General features: G+C 39.0%; 1 protein-coding gene across 20 annotated transcripts in view; it reads left to right on the top strand.

The window, feature by feature from the left end:
* TNRC6C (trinucleotide repeat containing adaptor 6C) overlaps positions 1-12788 on the top strand; it is a 214776-nt gene extending 201988 nt beyond the window's left edge. For 15 of the 20 annotated variants that reach the window (XM_054846203.1, XM_054846190.1, XM_054846197.1 and 12 more), the window contains 6 exons: positions 113-256; positions 3089-3205; positions 5459-5653; positions 7029-7099; positions 7828-7967; positions 10880-12788. In XM_054846203.1, the coding sequence (XP_054702178.1) occupies positions 113-256; positions 3089-3205; positions 5459-5653; positions 7029-7099; positions 7828-7967; positions 10880-11240 (1028 nt within the window). In that variant the 3' untranslated portion in view covers positions 11241-12788. The remainder of the gene's footprint in view (positions 1-112; positions 257-3088; positions 3206-5458; positions 5654-7028; positions 7100-7827; positions 7968-10879) is intronic. The other 5 variants (XM_054846209.1, XM_054846208.1, XM_054846207.1 and 2 more) reach the window with 1 other exon arrangement.
* Positions 12789-13217: the final 429 nt, after the last annotated feature.

The raw sequence follows: 13217 nt of genomic DNA, 5'->3' as shown, positions 1-13217 counted from the left end.
GTCCTTACAATTGATTGTTGGTGTTATTTATTGAATCCTCTGCCTTCTGATATGCAGAAACTTTGGAGAATTATGACTTCATATACTCATATTTTTATTATATTTGAAACAGAGTTTCATCCAGGAGTGCCATGGAAAGGACTGCAGAATATCGATCCTGAAAATGACCCCGATGTTACTCCTGGAAGTGTTCCAACTGGGCCGACCATAAACACCACGATACAGGATGTGAATCGCTATCTTCTCAAGAGTGGAGGTAAACACACAAATTACCTTCACATCTGTGCATACTTTCTTCTTTTTGCCAAAAAAATTAACTTCATATATACTAGATGTAGTGTATTTTTTGCATGTAATCGTAATGCTTCTGCTCTGAACTTTCACTGAAAATCCAGAAATACTTGATTTAAACATGGGACTAGTAAATTTCTGGTTTTCCGTGGGAATGTAAATATTTTTATATTGGAAAAGGCTGTGAGATGTAACAGAAACGTCTGTGGTCACTGCAAGTTTTTATAACCTGTAACACTTTGTTTTGAACAAGATTTCACTCTTCATACTGACCAACCTCTTACGTACATTTTGTGAGATACTCAGAAGACACAATACAAAAGTTCCACGATTGTTGCTGAGGAAGCAGGCTTCTGTCACACTAATTAATTGTAGCTTTGTTAGAAGATGAATTAGCAAAAAAAATTAGAGCTGGTTTATCCCCAAAACTATCAAAGAAAAAATAGGGTATTGACTAGTGAACTAGTATTTCCCAGTGCCATTTCCATTCCTTTTGTCTTGTCAGTGCTTGCTCCAGAAATAAAAGGCTATTCTCTAAAACAATAAACCATTGGGGCTGTGCTGCTTGTTAACTAGATGTACTGAAAGTGGATCGAGGGAAAGGTGGCTTGGTTTGGTTGTGATCAGCGTGCCGAAATAGGCAAGTTGCCTGCACTCTATGAGCGCACTCTGATGCGCACAGGAACGGTACAGTCAGGTGGTCAGGAAGGACCTTTCAGGATTAAAAATGTGGATTTTGTTCTAGTAGTTGCATCTGTGATATCTGCATAGATTGTAAATCGGAACTGTCCTTGCATTGGGTTTCCTTCTCTGGGCTTGTTAACTCAGGTGAAGGGATGTGAAATGTGAGGGGAAGCAGGAATCCTGGAATGATTCTGGGGTTATCAGAGAGCAATCTTTATTTAAGCTGAACCATTTGTGTACATAGGTAATGTTGAATTAACTTTTAATGACCCAAATGGACTTCACAGGGCAGGCAACCTGCATGGTGTGAAGTTACCAAAAGAAAAGTAGAAAGACATAATTCAGTCACGGTTCAGATATGCTGCACCCAAAAAATACTCCCCTTAGGCCAAAAGCCTAGCCCTACAGAGCTGTACCTGTAAGTTAGAGGATACCTACTACAGGTCTTCCTTCCTTATAGGAGGAAAGTATACATTAGCTCTATTGGTGTATTATCTATCTGTGGAATGAAGAAATAATTATGCTACTTGAAGAGGGTCAGTATAGATGATCTTTGCAGAAGTAAAAAGGCCCTCAAGAGCCAAAACTGTCTGAAAAGCAGTGGCTGTTGGGGTCCATGTATGCTTCCTTTCCTCATTAGCTTTTTAGCTTGCTAATAATATAATTTTAATTTAAAAATGTAGTTACTGAATCTGTTTCTTTACGCTTGTATAAGCTAGGTGTTCGCTCTGAGGTAAAATTATCTGTTATTACCAGTACCCATCCATAGGAGACTGAGGCTTTCCTGACGTGCTGCCAGGAGGAGACTGTCTGTGAATACTGCAGCTTGAAGTACCCGGATTGTATGAACAGAGCTGATCTCCATTTAGAGGCCAGGCTGCGGTGTGTGCCGTCCTTGCACTGTACGCTTAGAAACACAAAACCTAAGCTTGTGGGTGGATTTTTGTTTTGCCCTGTTTGCTAGTGAAGCTTTGCAGGGTCAGCTACTATGAGCTGAAAGTCTTAGCCACGTGGAATCAGGAACAGTTTCAGCTCTGTGGGCATATGGGCCTTTGAATCTGATACAATTCCCTCACTCCTGCCTGGGGAATAGATTCTTTCCGGACAAGGCCTTGATGTAGAGTTACTTTGCTTGAGAGTGATGTCTGTATTGGTGTCCTTTGGAGTGCAGGGAGTCTGGGTAAGGTACAGTTTGATTGGTTGCTGTTCCGGTTGAAAATATAGCCTGTGTTATTTTTTTATTGAGCTGTGAGGGATGAGAGTGTCCTTTTACTTCCTCCTCTCTACCTCAGTACGGCGCTCTTTTCCAAAGAACTCACCTATTTTTATTAGTCAGTCAAAGATGTTTCAGTATCGCAGTCCATCTATGTATGTCAGGAATGATAAGTCACCTAGGATACACACTTAATTTTGTTGGTGGCTAGAGAGAATACTTCCAGCTCTTCTGGTCATTATAATGAAGATATTTTATTTTATGTTCAGTTTCTCCCACTTGCTGCCAGTGAGGAAATGGTATGTATGCTTAGATAGCTCCTCAGATTGTAAATGATTTATCAAGATAGTTTCAGGCTATTTCATTTAATGTTACCAGTTTGAGAAGAGATTGCTAAAATATATCCTTCCTTTACTGAAAGTCTGCAAAAATCTGAAGATGTTTGTGGGCATTAGGATGTAGAAGTGCTTACCTCGAGTAATTTAGGACAAATCACCTATGGTAAGAGGTTAGTTTATCACACACATCTATGCTCATCTACAGTTGCCATTGCTTAAGTCAGCCGGCAGAGCACCTTTATAAATGAAGCCTGTTCCTTGAGACTAAACAGTTTAACACTGATTTTTTTGAGAATCACGTATCTTAAAGGAAACACAGGATTTATCTTCTGCACAGACACTAGTACATTTGCTACTGTGCCAGCTTTCTTTTCTTTTCTACTAAAGACTTCTGCTTCACTTTACCATGCTTTCTATAACATTTCATTCGTAGACTTCAGACACCAGGCTGATTAAGGACAATGCCTTGCATGGTTTGTATTTGCACATAATAGATATGCTTATGTCACACCAAACATCATTATGCCCATCTTTCTTAGTTGCTTCTCTGCTGGTTCTGCAGGGTCATCCCCAACATCATCTCAGAATGCCACGCTGCCTTCATCGAGTGCCTGGCCGCTTAGTGCCTCCGGCTACAGTAGCTCTTTCAGCAGCATTGCATCCGCACCTAGCATTGCAGGTACGAAAAATGGCCTTTCTACTTTCACATCCTTCTGCATTCTGAGAAGAGGCCCTAGAAAGTGCTTTCCCAGTTATTACAGTAGTGCTACTATAGACAGAAGCATCTCATAATGATTATTTCCAGCGCAACTTTGAGGATGAATACGCTATTGTCTGGGACCTCGGTAGAAACACCCCAACTAGACCCTTCCAGCAAGAGCTGATAGGAAACTTTTGTTAATTAACTCACTGTTAAAAGTGAACCATCCTCAGCTCAGGACAAAGTTTAGCAGTACCTCAAGGGAGGTACTCTGGCTGTGGAGGGGTTGGGTCTGGGGCTCTTAAATGTCAATCCAAGCCTGATGCTCCCGTATATGGCTGAGCTTACAGATGGTCTAAATAATCACCCCATTCTTTTTAATGAGTTACAAATTCTGGAGCATCTCTCTCTGCAAATCTTGGAAACTTTCCTTGCAAACTGGCTACCTAAATATGCAGTTTGTCCCATTACAAAAATGTGTTGGGGCTGTTATATGGATCGTATTAGCTTTTTCATACCTAATCGATGAAAACCCTCCACTTCTTTGAACAAATGAAGTTGCGGCCTCCAGGTCATACTGCAGAATGCAAAACAAAAAGGATTTGTTTGACATGTTTTACTCCAATGAAAGGAAAAGAAAGGAATGGCTTGCTTTTCTTTTATCTGCCGTGCATTTCTGCTTTATTTGCTTTTTATTTGTTTTGCAGTGTCACTTAATCTTTGTGTTAACCCCATGAGAAGTAGTCACATAGCAACATCTAATCTGTGGTAATGTGCATGTATCATGTCCCACATCGCAGGCTGAGCTGCTCTGAGTTATAAAACTCAGACTTTCCCCCTTCCTCCCCACCATTTTACCCATGCTAATGTCTTCATCATCATTGTCAAATTATTTTTGTTGCTACAGTTTGCAAGAAGATGGGAGAGTGGTTGCCTTTTCACTTGAATTGTTATGACTCAGTATAAAATCATTGAGTTATGAGATACAGATAAAGAGAGGCAATTTGGGGAGTGTGTGTGTGTGTATAACTGAGGCTGGGATTTGGTGACTGGTGAATTTGGCTTTAGGACTAAAAAAAAACCTCAATGGTTGCTTGATGCAAAGCACTGATTCAGTATGAGCCAGTTCAAATCTGGGGTTTTTTTGGTTTTTTTGTTTTGTTTTGTTTTTTTTTTTTTAAATCACAAGATTTTTGCATCTTGGACTTTGTCAGACCAAGTATTTTCTTACTCTCTGCAGCCAACATTAAAGCATTAAGGCAGCATAATCACAGTATCGTTTGCTCTGGCAGAGGATGCAATGATGTGACCGTTCTGGTCCGTTCCAGTCTAGTGCTGCTAATGTTAGGAATGGTGGGACTGTGCTGTGGCAAGGAAATTGGACTCTAATTTCACAACATATGTTGGTACAAGGAGGAAAGACAGGGATGTGTAAGTCTAAAGGTGAATAAAGGGGTTTGGTATCCATAATTTAAATCAATTTTTTCTGCCACTCTGACTGCTAAACTGTATTTGTTATTCTTGGCTTTTGTAGTATTTTATCAAACTCTGATTTGGGAGGAACAGTAGTAAGAGAGTTTAAAAACTGATCAGGGAAGTAACAAGCAGAACAGTAAAAAGTTACAAAGAGTGACAGGTTGTGATATGGTCTAACCTTCTGAACACTTCATTTTTCTCAAAGACACCTGGAAAAAAGAATATCTGTTACTTTGAATATTCAGAAAGACAGTTTTTGTTGGTCTTTGATCTTTGGAGTTTTAATAATATATCAGAAGAACATATGGATGTACTGGTTACTTTATATTAGATAAAATGAGTTGTGTAAGAAAAAGTCGTTAAGTTCTATGAAACTTGAGTGGGACAATCTCAAAGTGTTTCATTATAATTTTGATGAAATTAGATTTCAAACACTTAAGTCCATTTTCTGGTCTTTTTTCATGTATCGTCTTATGAGAAAGTGAAATAATAGATTTTTAAAAAGGGAGCTATATATGTAGCAGGTGTTGTTACATTCATTAAATGCAAAATTCTTTGAAAATGTAAATACTAGTGTAAGTAGGTTCAAAGGATATAGGATGTCCATCACTGGATGATACAAAATGCTGTTCTTTTTTGTCCTGAAAAGTTGGAAGAACATAGTCGATGCAGAAGCTTGATGATTACCCAGCCTACTTGGTTTAACAGCTGTTGCTAACTAAAAATACACAATTTTTTTTTTTTTTCCAATCGCAGGTAAATTGTCAGACATCAAGTCTACGTGGTCCTCTGGCCCAATCTCTCACACACAAGCCTCTCTATCCCATGAACTATGGAAGGTACCCAGAAACACTACTGCTCCTACGAGACCGCCTCCAGGCTTAACAAACACCAAGCCATCATCTACGTGGGGTGCCAGTCCCCTGGGTTGGACCAGCTCTTACTCCTCTGGTACTCCTGACTTCTGTTTTATAACACCACGGTGCCGCCTTTTTATAATTGTTTGCTTTTATTCTGTGTTACAATAGCGAGGCACCCCGTAGCTGGGGTGGCTCCAGAAACTTGAGGTTTAATACAAGCAGAGTGTGTCTGTTTTGGGGATGAAGCTCATGTCTGTTTATTTTAGTTACGCTAAGTTGTAAAAATGAAGCTGTCACTTTCAGGTGGTCACATTAGTAATTTTATGTAGGAATTGCCAAATAATTTCACTCCAACTTGGATTTTTTTTCCATTTCCTTAATTTCTAAAAATATATTCTAAACATGTTTCTTGTTTTGTGGTATGATCTATGACTGCCTACGAGGTTTCCAGACGAGCGAATCAGCCCATGGAATTTAATGTGGAACACATCTTTGGAGCATAGAAGTGAAGCATTTTAGGACCTGATGGCATTGCTGCGCCCTCAGGGAATGCCTTAATTTTTTCAAGCAGGCTATTTTTGGATGTCATTGTTGTGCTTAAATACAAACATGAGAAACCCATGAATCTGGCTATATAAATATACATCTCATGTTTGTTTGTGAAGTATTGTCAGCTTGAAAAACGAAGTATTACACCTATTTTATAAAGCCGACTATTTTATTAATCTGCTTTCACTAAGTTGGGAATTACATGTTCCTCCCTCTTCTTGCCATTTATTTTGTATGGGTTTTCTTCACCAAACCCCACCTGGTGGGCAGCTACTGCTAGTGCCAGGATCCCCTGGAGCCCGAGCGTGGTCACGCCTGTGATGACCAAAGTACTGCGGTTTCTCAAATGCCCCTCATAAATATCAATCTTGTACAGCTTCTCATTGTAAAACACCAGGCTGAAGTTGGAAAAGCAGGTTTTGTTGGTTATGTCCTTGTATCTTTAATCAGAACATTGTCAGTGCAGAAATATCTGCTTTGAATAAGTCATACGCATTAATCTATCATTGGCAAGATTGCAGACTGCTGCAGTGCTATAAAAATCTGTAATGGCAAGCAGCAATCTGAGCTCGGACATCTGAATTGCTTTTAAAATGGGTCTTCCGGATTAATTCTAATGTAACCTGAAGATACAGTTTGTTGCGGTGTCATACCTGCATCCGCTAGTTTTCTAATAGCTATTGTGGGAATGTGAAAAATGCAACGGATCTTGTAAATGTAACAAAAGGAGGTTTTTCATTTAGCAACCTTTCATTCTGAAGACAACGATAAATCAAGATGTGAGGAAACTGCTGTAGGATTCGTTTGCAGTAGCAATAACGCTTGCTAGTGTGGTGTTTAATTCCAGATAAGTTTTATTCTTGTAATATGCTCTCCACATCATGATAAAATGTTTTGTTGTGGAATTTGTATTGTAGGTTCTGCATGGAGTACTGACAGCTCAGGGAGAACAAGCAGCTGGCTGGTTCTTCGAAACCTCACGCCCCAGGTAAATGGAATTGTACATAACTACTTATGAAGAGAGACATGTCAAATTTAAGAAATGATAAGAACATTTATCAACCTTGGTCATTTGGTTCATTTGAAGGGAAGATAATTATTCTGCATTTATTACAAGTGTCTGTCTGCTACAGGGAATTTGTTAAGTTTTCAACATGCTGTCAAATCAAGTATGAACTTTTAAGACTGTAATTAGTCATTCAGTGTGCACCATTTATGTATGTGTAAGTTTGGATGTGAAGGATGTTTTAAAGCAGATACAGAGATGTAAAATTGGCTTTTCCTATGGTGGCTTTTTTTTTTTCTTTTGCTCTTAAGACTGTCAAATCTTCTAGTCCTCCATGTAGTGTCATTCATAAGGAAGGACATAAGCCACAAAGCATTCAATGTAGGCATCCAAATTAATCTTGGGGAAAATTTAGTTATATTTATGAACAATGTGGTTTTCTGTTGACTTATTTCTGTACTTCTGCGGCCTTCTAATGATAAATATAATTCGTCTTAGCTAAATTGGGAAATTTTGTGCACTGTACTATAGGGAATGTCTCACTCAAGACAGCAATAAGTCTATAATTAAATTCTTCTTATGGAAGAAAACCTTTTTTTTTTTCTTTCACCTGGACTTACTCTTTAGCTTTTAAAACTTGTTTAGTTAACAAGCATTTAAAGTAAAATTAAAAAGTTGCAGATAACCTTTCCCCCCTTCCCTCTTACCAGATTGATGGTTCCACACTGCGGACACTGTGTTTGCAACATGGCCCTCTAATAACATTCCACTTGAACCTGACGCAAGGGAATGCTGTGGTCCGATACAGCTCCAAGGAAGAAGCAGCCAAGGCCCAAAAGTCTCTGCATATGTACGTTTCTGCTCTCTCTTTCCTTTGTTATGAAGCCAGTTTTATCTCAGAAACTATTTTCTTAGGCATTTATTTGCTAGGACTCAGAACTGATCACTAGTTGGGTCAATCAGATTTTGGAAATTACCTAATGAGAGAGAGAAAAAAATAATTGGAGGCTAGATACTCATGCACTACCGAATAAGAGGTCATTGCAAAACTTGATAGTAGCTATTCTCCATTAATAATGTGCTCAAGTAAGGATTTGGCATCTATAAGACTGCTATTCTATAAGAATTTGTTAGATGTGGTAAGAATTCCAAAGCAAGCTCGGAGAGAAGAGAGCATGAGACAGGGTTTTAGCTTAGAGAGCAACAGAAAGGACAAAACGATGATAAATAATGTGTTCGTGGTGGTCACCTTTGAGACTGATGTTTCAAAAAGATGCTTAGGTGCTTGGATTTGGAAAGCAATTTTGTTTATCAACAGGTTATAGCATGAGTATAAAGAGAAATACTGATCATAGCAGAAACATTGTTTGGAGCTAGCTGTACTACTGGCCTGATTACCTTCCCTGTACTTAGAGATGTAGGAACAATGGTTCCTCCATATGTAAAGTTGCAACTGCTTTCCCATTATGAACCTGATTAACAGAAATTGTAGTAATAATAATTATATTAATGACTGTGTTGCTTTTTTATGGTTGACCATTTCTTAATTCAATATTACGAAGCAGCATTCAGAACAATTGGAGGTGAAAAATTGACCCATCTTAGTTACTTCACTTGAGATGTACGCAGCAGGTAAAAGAAAGAATGCCAAAGGCAAAATTAATACGGGAGTTTAAAGATAAGTGCTTATTTTAAATACGTACATGGTAATGTCCTTACATTATTGGTGATTTGGAAGGCCTCCGTTTAAATTGGTTTTTTTAATAGGTTGCAGCACAACTATAGTTACACTGCTGGCAAGGACAGGACAGACCTTTCTGAATGGAAAGGGTTGAGCTATGTATGTGTTTGGTTTGCTGGCAGGGTGTCATGGTAAAATACAGTGGGATTTGTGGAAGCCAAAGGACAGTATTAGAGTTCCAAGAGATACCAGCCGCTATCTGTTTCACAGATAAATGTTTATGTGGAGCTGATCACTGGAAAATACATTGCAGAGCCAACAGTCTCAGATCCCAGCTGATTTGATACGAGAATAGCTCACTCACACACTCCATCTCTGGTCGTGTGTGGGGTTTGATACGTAAATGAGCAGCAGTGATGATTACTTTTTGAAAATTATTTTAAAATTTCCTGAAGAATGCGTAGTTTTCCAAGACTGCGTTTGTGTCTTGCCACTTACACATTTAGGAACGGTGGAAATGCTTAAGATGTGATTTTCAGCAAGGAGCATTTGCCCAAACATAGCTTGTTGACGATGTCCAAACCAGAGGCTGTGGTCAGGCGGTGAGGGGGAGTAGCTGTTACAAAAACATCTGTATTCCAGCAAAAGTGTAGTTGTTAATGTGTATGTTTGGAGTTACCATTGCCATGCAGCGGTGAGACTGAACTAATACAGAGGACATGGAGGTTTAGGCAGGTAGATTTATCCTCCATTCTTCTTTAAAGGATCTTAGGTTGCAAAATAAATTCTAGAAGAAAAGAAAAGAAGCTAGGTTCTTGGAAGACTTCCACATCCATTGCATTAGTCATGCAGTTATTCTTGTCAAACATATACTAAGGAAATTAATTTTAAACATAGTGTTAAAGAAAAGTAAGGTTTCAGGAAACGGGGAAGAAAATACCTTCAACTTTGTAGGATGAGTGGTGAGTTGCATTGAAGTACAAATCAATTTTCAGAATGCAGATGTTGGAAATGTGTTCCCAACACAGCCAGTGGGTTTCGAGTATATCTTTAATTAAAAGCAGGAGTAAGCATTAGACACAGAAGAGTTGAACTGTACATTGAAGAGTTAACGTTAAACATTGCAACGGGCTAAGACCTCTAAGGGTATTAAAGCATACTTGGTCATTACATGTGAAAAAAGAAGGATTCTCTAATCTTTCTGAGTCTCTAAGTCTTCTGAGAATATTTAAAAAAGGAGGAGGAATTACACACCTCATGGTCCGGAGCTTGCTTTGCTGCGTTATATAAAGCATTGTCAGATCTATGTTTTGTATCTTATCTTTTTAAGCAAAGGGACTTCGTAATTGCTACACGTCCCACTGCCCAGTGCTCAAGAGATAATAAAAGCTACAGCATTTATGCAAAAGTGTGGAAGGGAGGCAGTGTTATTAGGTGCTCGAGCACAGACTTAGAAGCAGCATTTCAGCCTTTGCTGTAACTAAAAAGTTACCATCGAGTGTGTTGGCTGTAGTCATCCTGAGCTGTAAGGTGTCTGAATTTTATTCTGCTCATATATCTGGCAGATTGGAAAAAAAAAAAAAAAAAAAAAGAGAGAGACTTCTTTTCCTGGTTAGTTGATTTTAAAATATACAGCAAATGATTGAGTCTGTTGCAGGATTTAAATACTAGAATATATTCTTTGAGGACAAATTAATGTGAAGAGAATAAGTTTTGAAAATGTATTATAATAAATGTGTCATTATTGGCGACATTTGTTACTGATAATGCTGCTGTGCCTGTATCTTTATGCCTAAAGATGCAGTGATGCCTCCCGTGACGCACGTTAGTTAAACACGTGGTCTCCACACGCACGGCTTTGTGTGTCCGCCTATGGATGTAGAAGGGTAAATAGAAAATAGGACAGAGTAGTCTTGCTTTAAAACTGAGACTGAGACTGGTAAAGGTGAGCAGATGGGGCATAACTCTTCACCGCGAATGCCACTCGGGGGAACGTGCGTTTACATCCACCTCGGATACTTCCCAAGTTCCCTTTGTGCCCCTCGTTTCACGTGGCCGCACCTTTTGTTTTTTATCCCCAGGTGTGTCCTGGGAAACACTACCATCCTGGCCGAGTTTGCTGGTGAAGAAGAAGTCAACCGTTTCTTAGCCCAAGGCCAGCCGCTGCCGCCCACCTCCAGCTGGCAGTCCAACACTGGAACCAACCAGACCCGCCTGGGCTCCTCGAGCAGCTCTCACGCCTTGGTGCGCAGCGACGCCGGGCACTGGAACACTCCCTGCCTGGGGGGCAAGGGGAGCAGCGACCTGCTGTGGGGTGGGGTGCCCCAGTACTCCAGCAGCCTTTGGGGACCCCCGAGCACCGACGACGGCAGAGTTATCGGAAGCCCGACACCTTTGAATACTCTTCTTCCGGGTGATCTTCTCAGTGGGGAGTCCATCTAGGAAACAAGAGAAATAAAATGGAAATAACAATCATCAGCACTAAAGGAAAAATAAGAATTGTAACCCTTTCCAGTCCCGGGCTTGATGAAGAATCCAGCTTTAACAGATCAGACTGGCAGCCCTTTTTAGTACCTCTGTCCAATATCGAATATGAAACTGCAGAAGTCCTTGTGAACTGTTCATGAAACAGTATGGGCTACTTTTGGTCAGTGTCACATGCTAATGACAGGTTTTATTTTTTTCATGGCTTTTTGTTTTATGTTGTCTTTTTATGTTTGTATGGTGATTTTAAAAACAAAGTATAAAAGCTGCTTAGAATAGGTCTATCATGAAGGGCACTTTTCAGAATTTGGGCTGGAAAGGGTTATTTTATCAACTGGGGGGGACGGGGGGAAGGGGGAAATGAAAGCCTATTTAAAATGAGCCTGTGACTATTATGCACATTACCAGAGGCGGACCCAATAATCAGAAAGGGTGAAGTGTGATATTTACCATTGGTACAGAAAAGTAACGGATCGGAATGGTAAGTCCTGACTGTACAGGTTGAGCGGGGGGGAGGGAGGGCAGGGTTGGGGTATCTCTGTGTCCACTACTCCCATGGATCTGCCTATGCACATTACCCTTGTGTCATTACTTTCGTCATGTCATTTTTTTAATCCCAAAAAATATAAAAAGTAAAAAACAAAAAAAAAAACCACAAACAAAAAAAAAAACAACAAAAAAACCACATATCAACATGCAAATACTTGAATCCAGCAGGCCAATAACAAAATGTGAACACTTTCTAAGTCTAATTATTACACTTCCAGGTCAGCATCAGTACACAAAAAACAGGCTCTAAAAATTTTTTTTTAAAGTTCAGACGATATGTTTTTGTTGGAACAGATGTATGTATGTGAGCGTGCTTGTGTGTACGTGTGTGCGCGTGTATGTGTGTGCCCATGTGTGGTTTAACTAAAAGTGTGAATTTTTTTCCTTTTATTCAGTATATGCTTTTTATTTGCTCATTGGTCAAATGTTTAATTGTTATTAGCTTCTAACTTTGCACTGAGTGTCCGCAGCCCTTCTTGTAGCTAATTCTATAATGTTATAAAGAAAAAAAAAGAAAAAAAAAAAAAAAAAAGAAAGAAACTGATAGAAGGGGCCGGCGACAATTCACGTGTAAATGTTTACTCAAGGACTCTTATCGCATTTTAAAAATTACAGTGTGTATCTCTGGAGAATAATATGTATATCTACCTTTAGCGGCTTTTTATTGTGGACTAATGCAAGAAAATTATTACCGGAGTATTGCACCATTTTTCCATTCGGAATATAAAGTTTAAAAAAAAAAAATAAACTCTTGTTGAACTGTGGCCATAGATAATTGTAAAGAGCGGATAGTTCCCTTGCAAGCAGGAACAGAAACAAGCACTTGGACATAGGTTTTGACTGCTTTTGGAGGAGCCAGGAGTTTTGGCTCCCACCTGTTTACAGACCTTTTTTTCTCCTTCAAACTTTAAAATAAAAAAAGGAATTAAAAAAAAAAAAAGACAAAAAAAAAAAAAAGACTTCCATCGTAAAGAAAACTATTTTCAGAATGAAGATATGCTACTTCAGAGCTCTGGGATTGAACAGTGTTGTTGTATTATTCTTTTCTTTGGCCATTGCTGTGTACTATTTTTGTTGTTGTTTTCCTCCTCTTCGTCAAAGTGGCGAAAACTTTGTGATCACTATCTTGCACATGGTGGAAGATGTCTCAGGAAAGCCGGGTTTCCCGAGGAGCAACTCCACACCATTTCATGTATTTTTAAAACCCAACTCCTAGCACTGAAGATATTATTAAAAAACAAAATAAAATAAAAAAAAGACAGTAAGAAAGAAGAAAATACCTAATCTAATGTGTAGCAGTTACATATTTACCAAATAATGGACTCAAAAGAAATAGATGTTTGAAGAGTGCTTTATATATTAAAAAAAATCGCTTTATGTTTAAAA

Source organism: Grus americana, chromosome 18, assembly GCF_028858705.1.
Source record: "Grus americana isolate bGruAme1 chromosome 18, bGruAme1.mat, whole genome shotgun sequence".
NCBI classification, from domain to species: domain Eukaryota; kingdom Metazoa; phylum Chordata; class Aves; order Gruiformes; family Gruidae; genus Grus; species Grus americana.
Note: the sequence above shows the minus strand (reverse complement) of the source record. Positions and strands in the feature narration are given on the sequence as shown.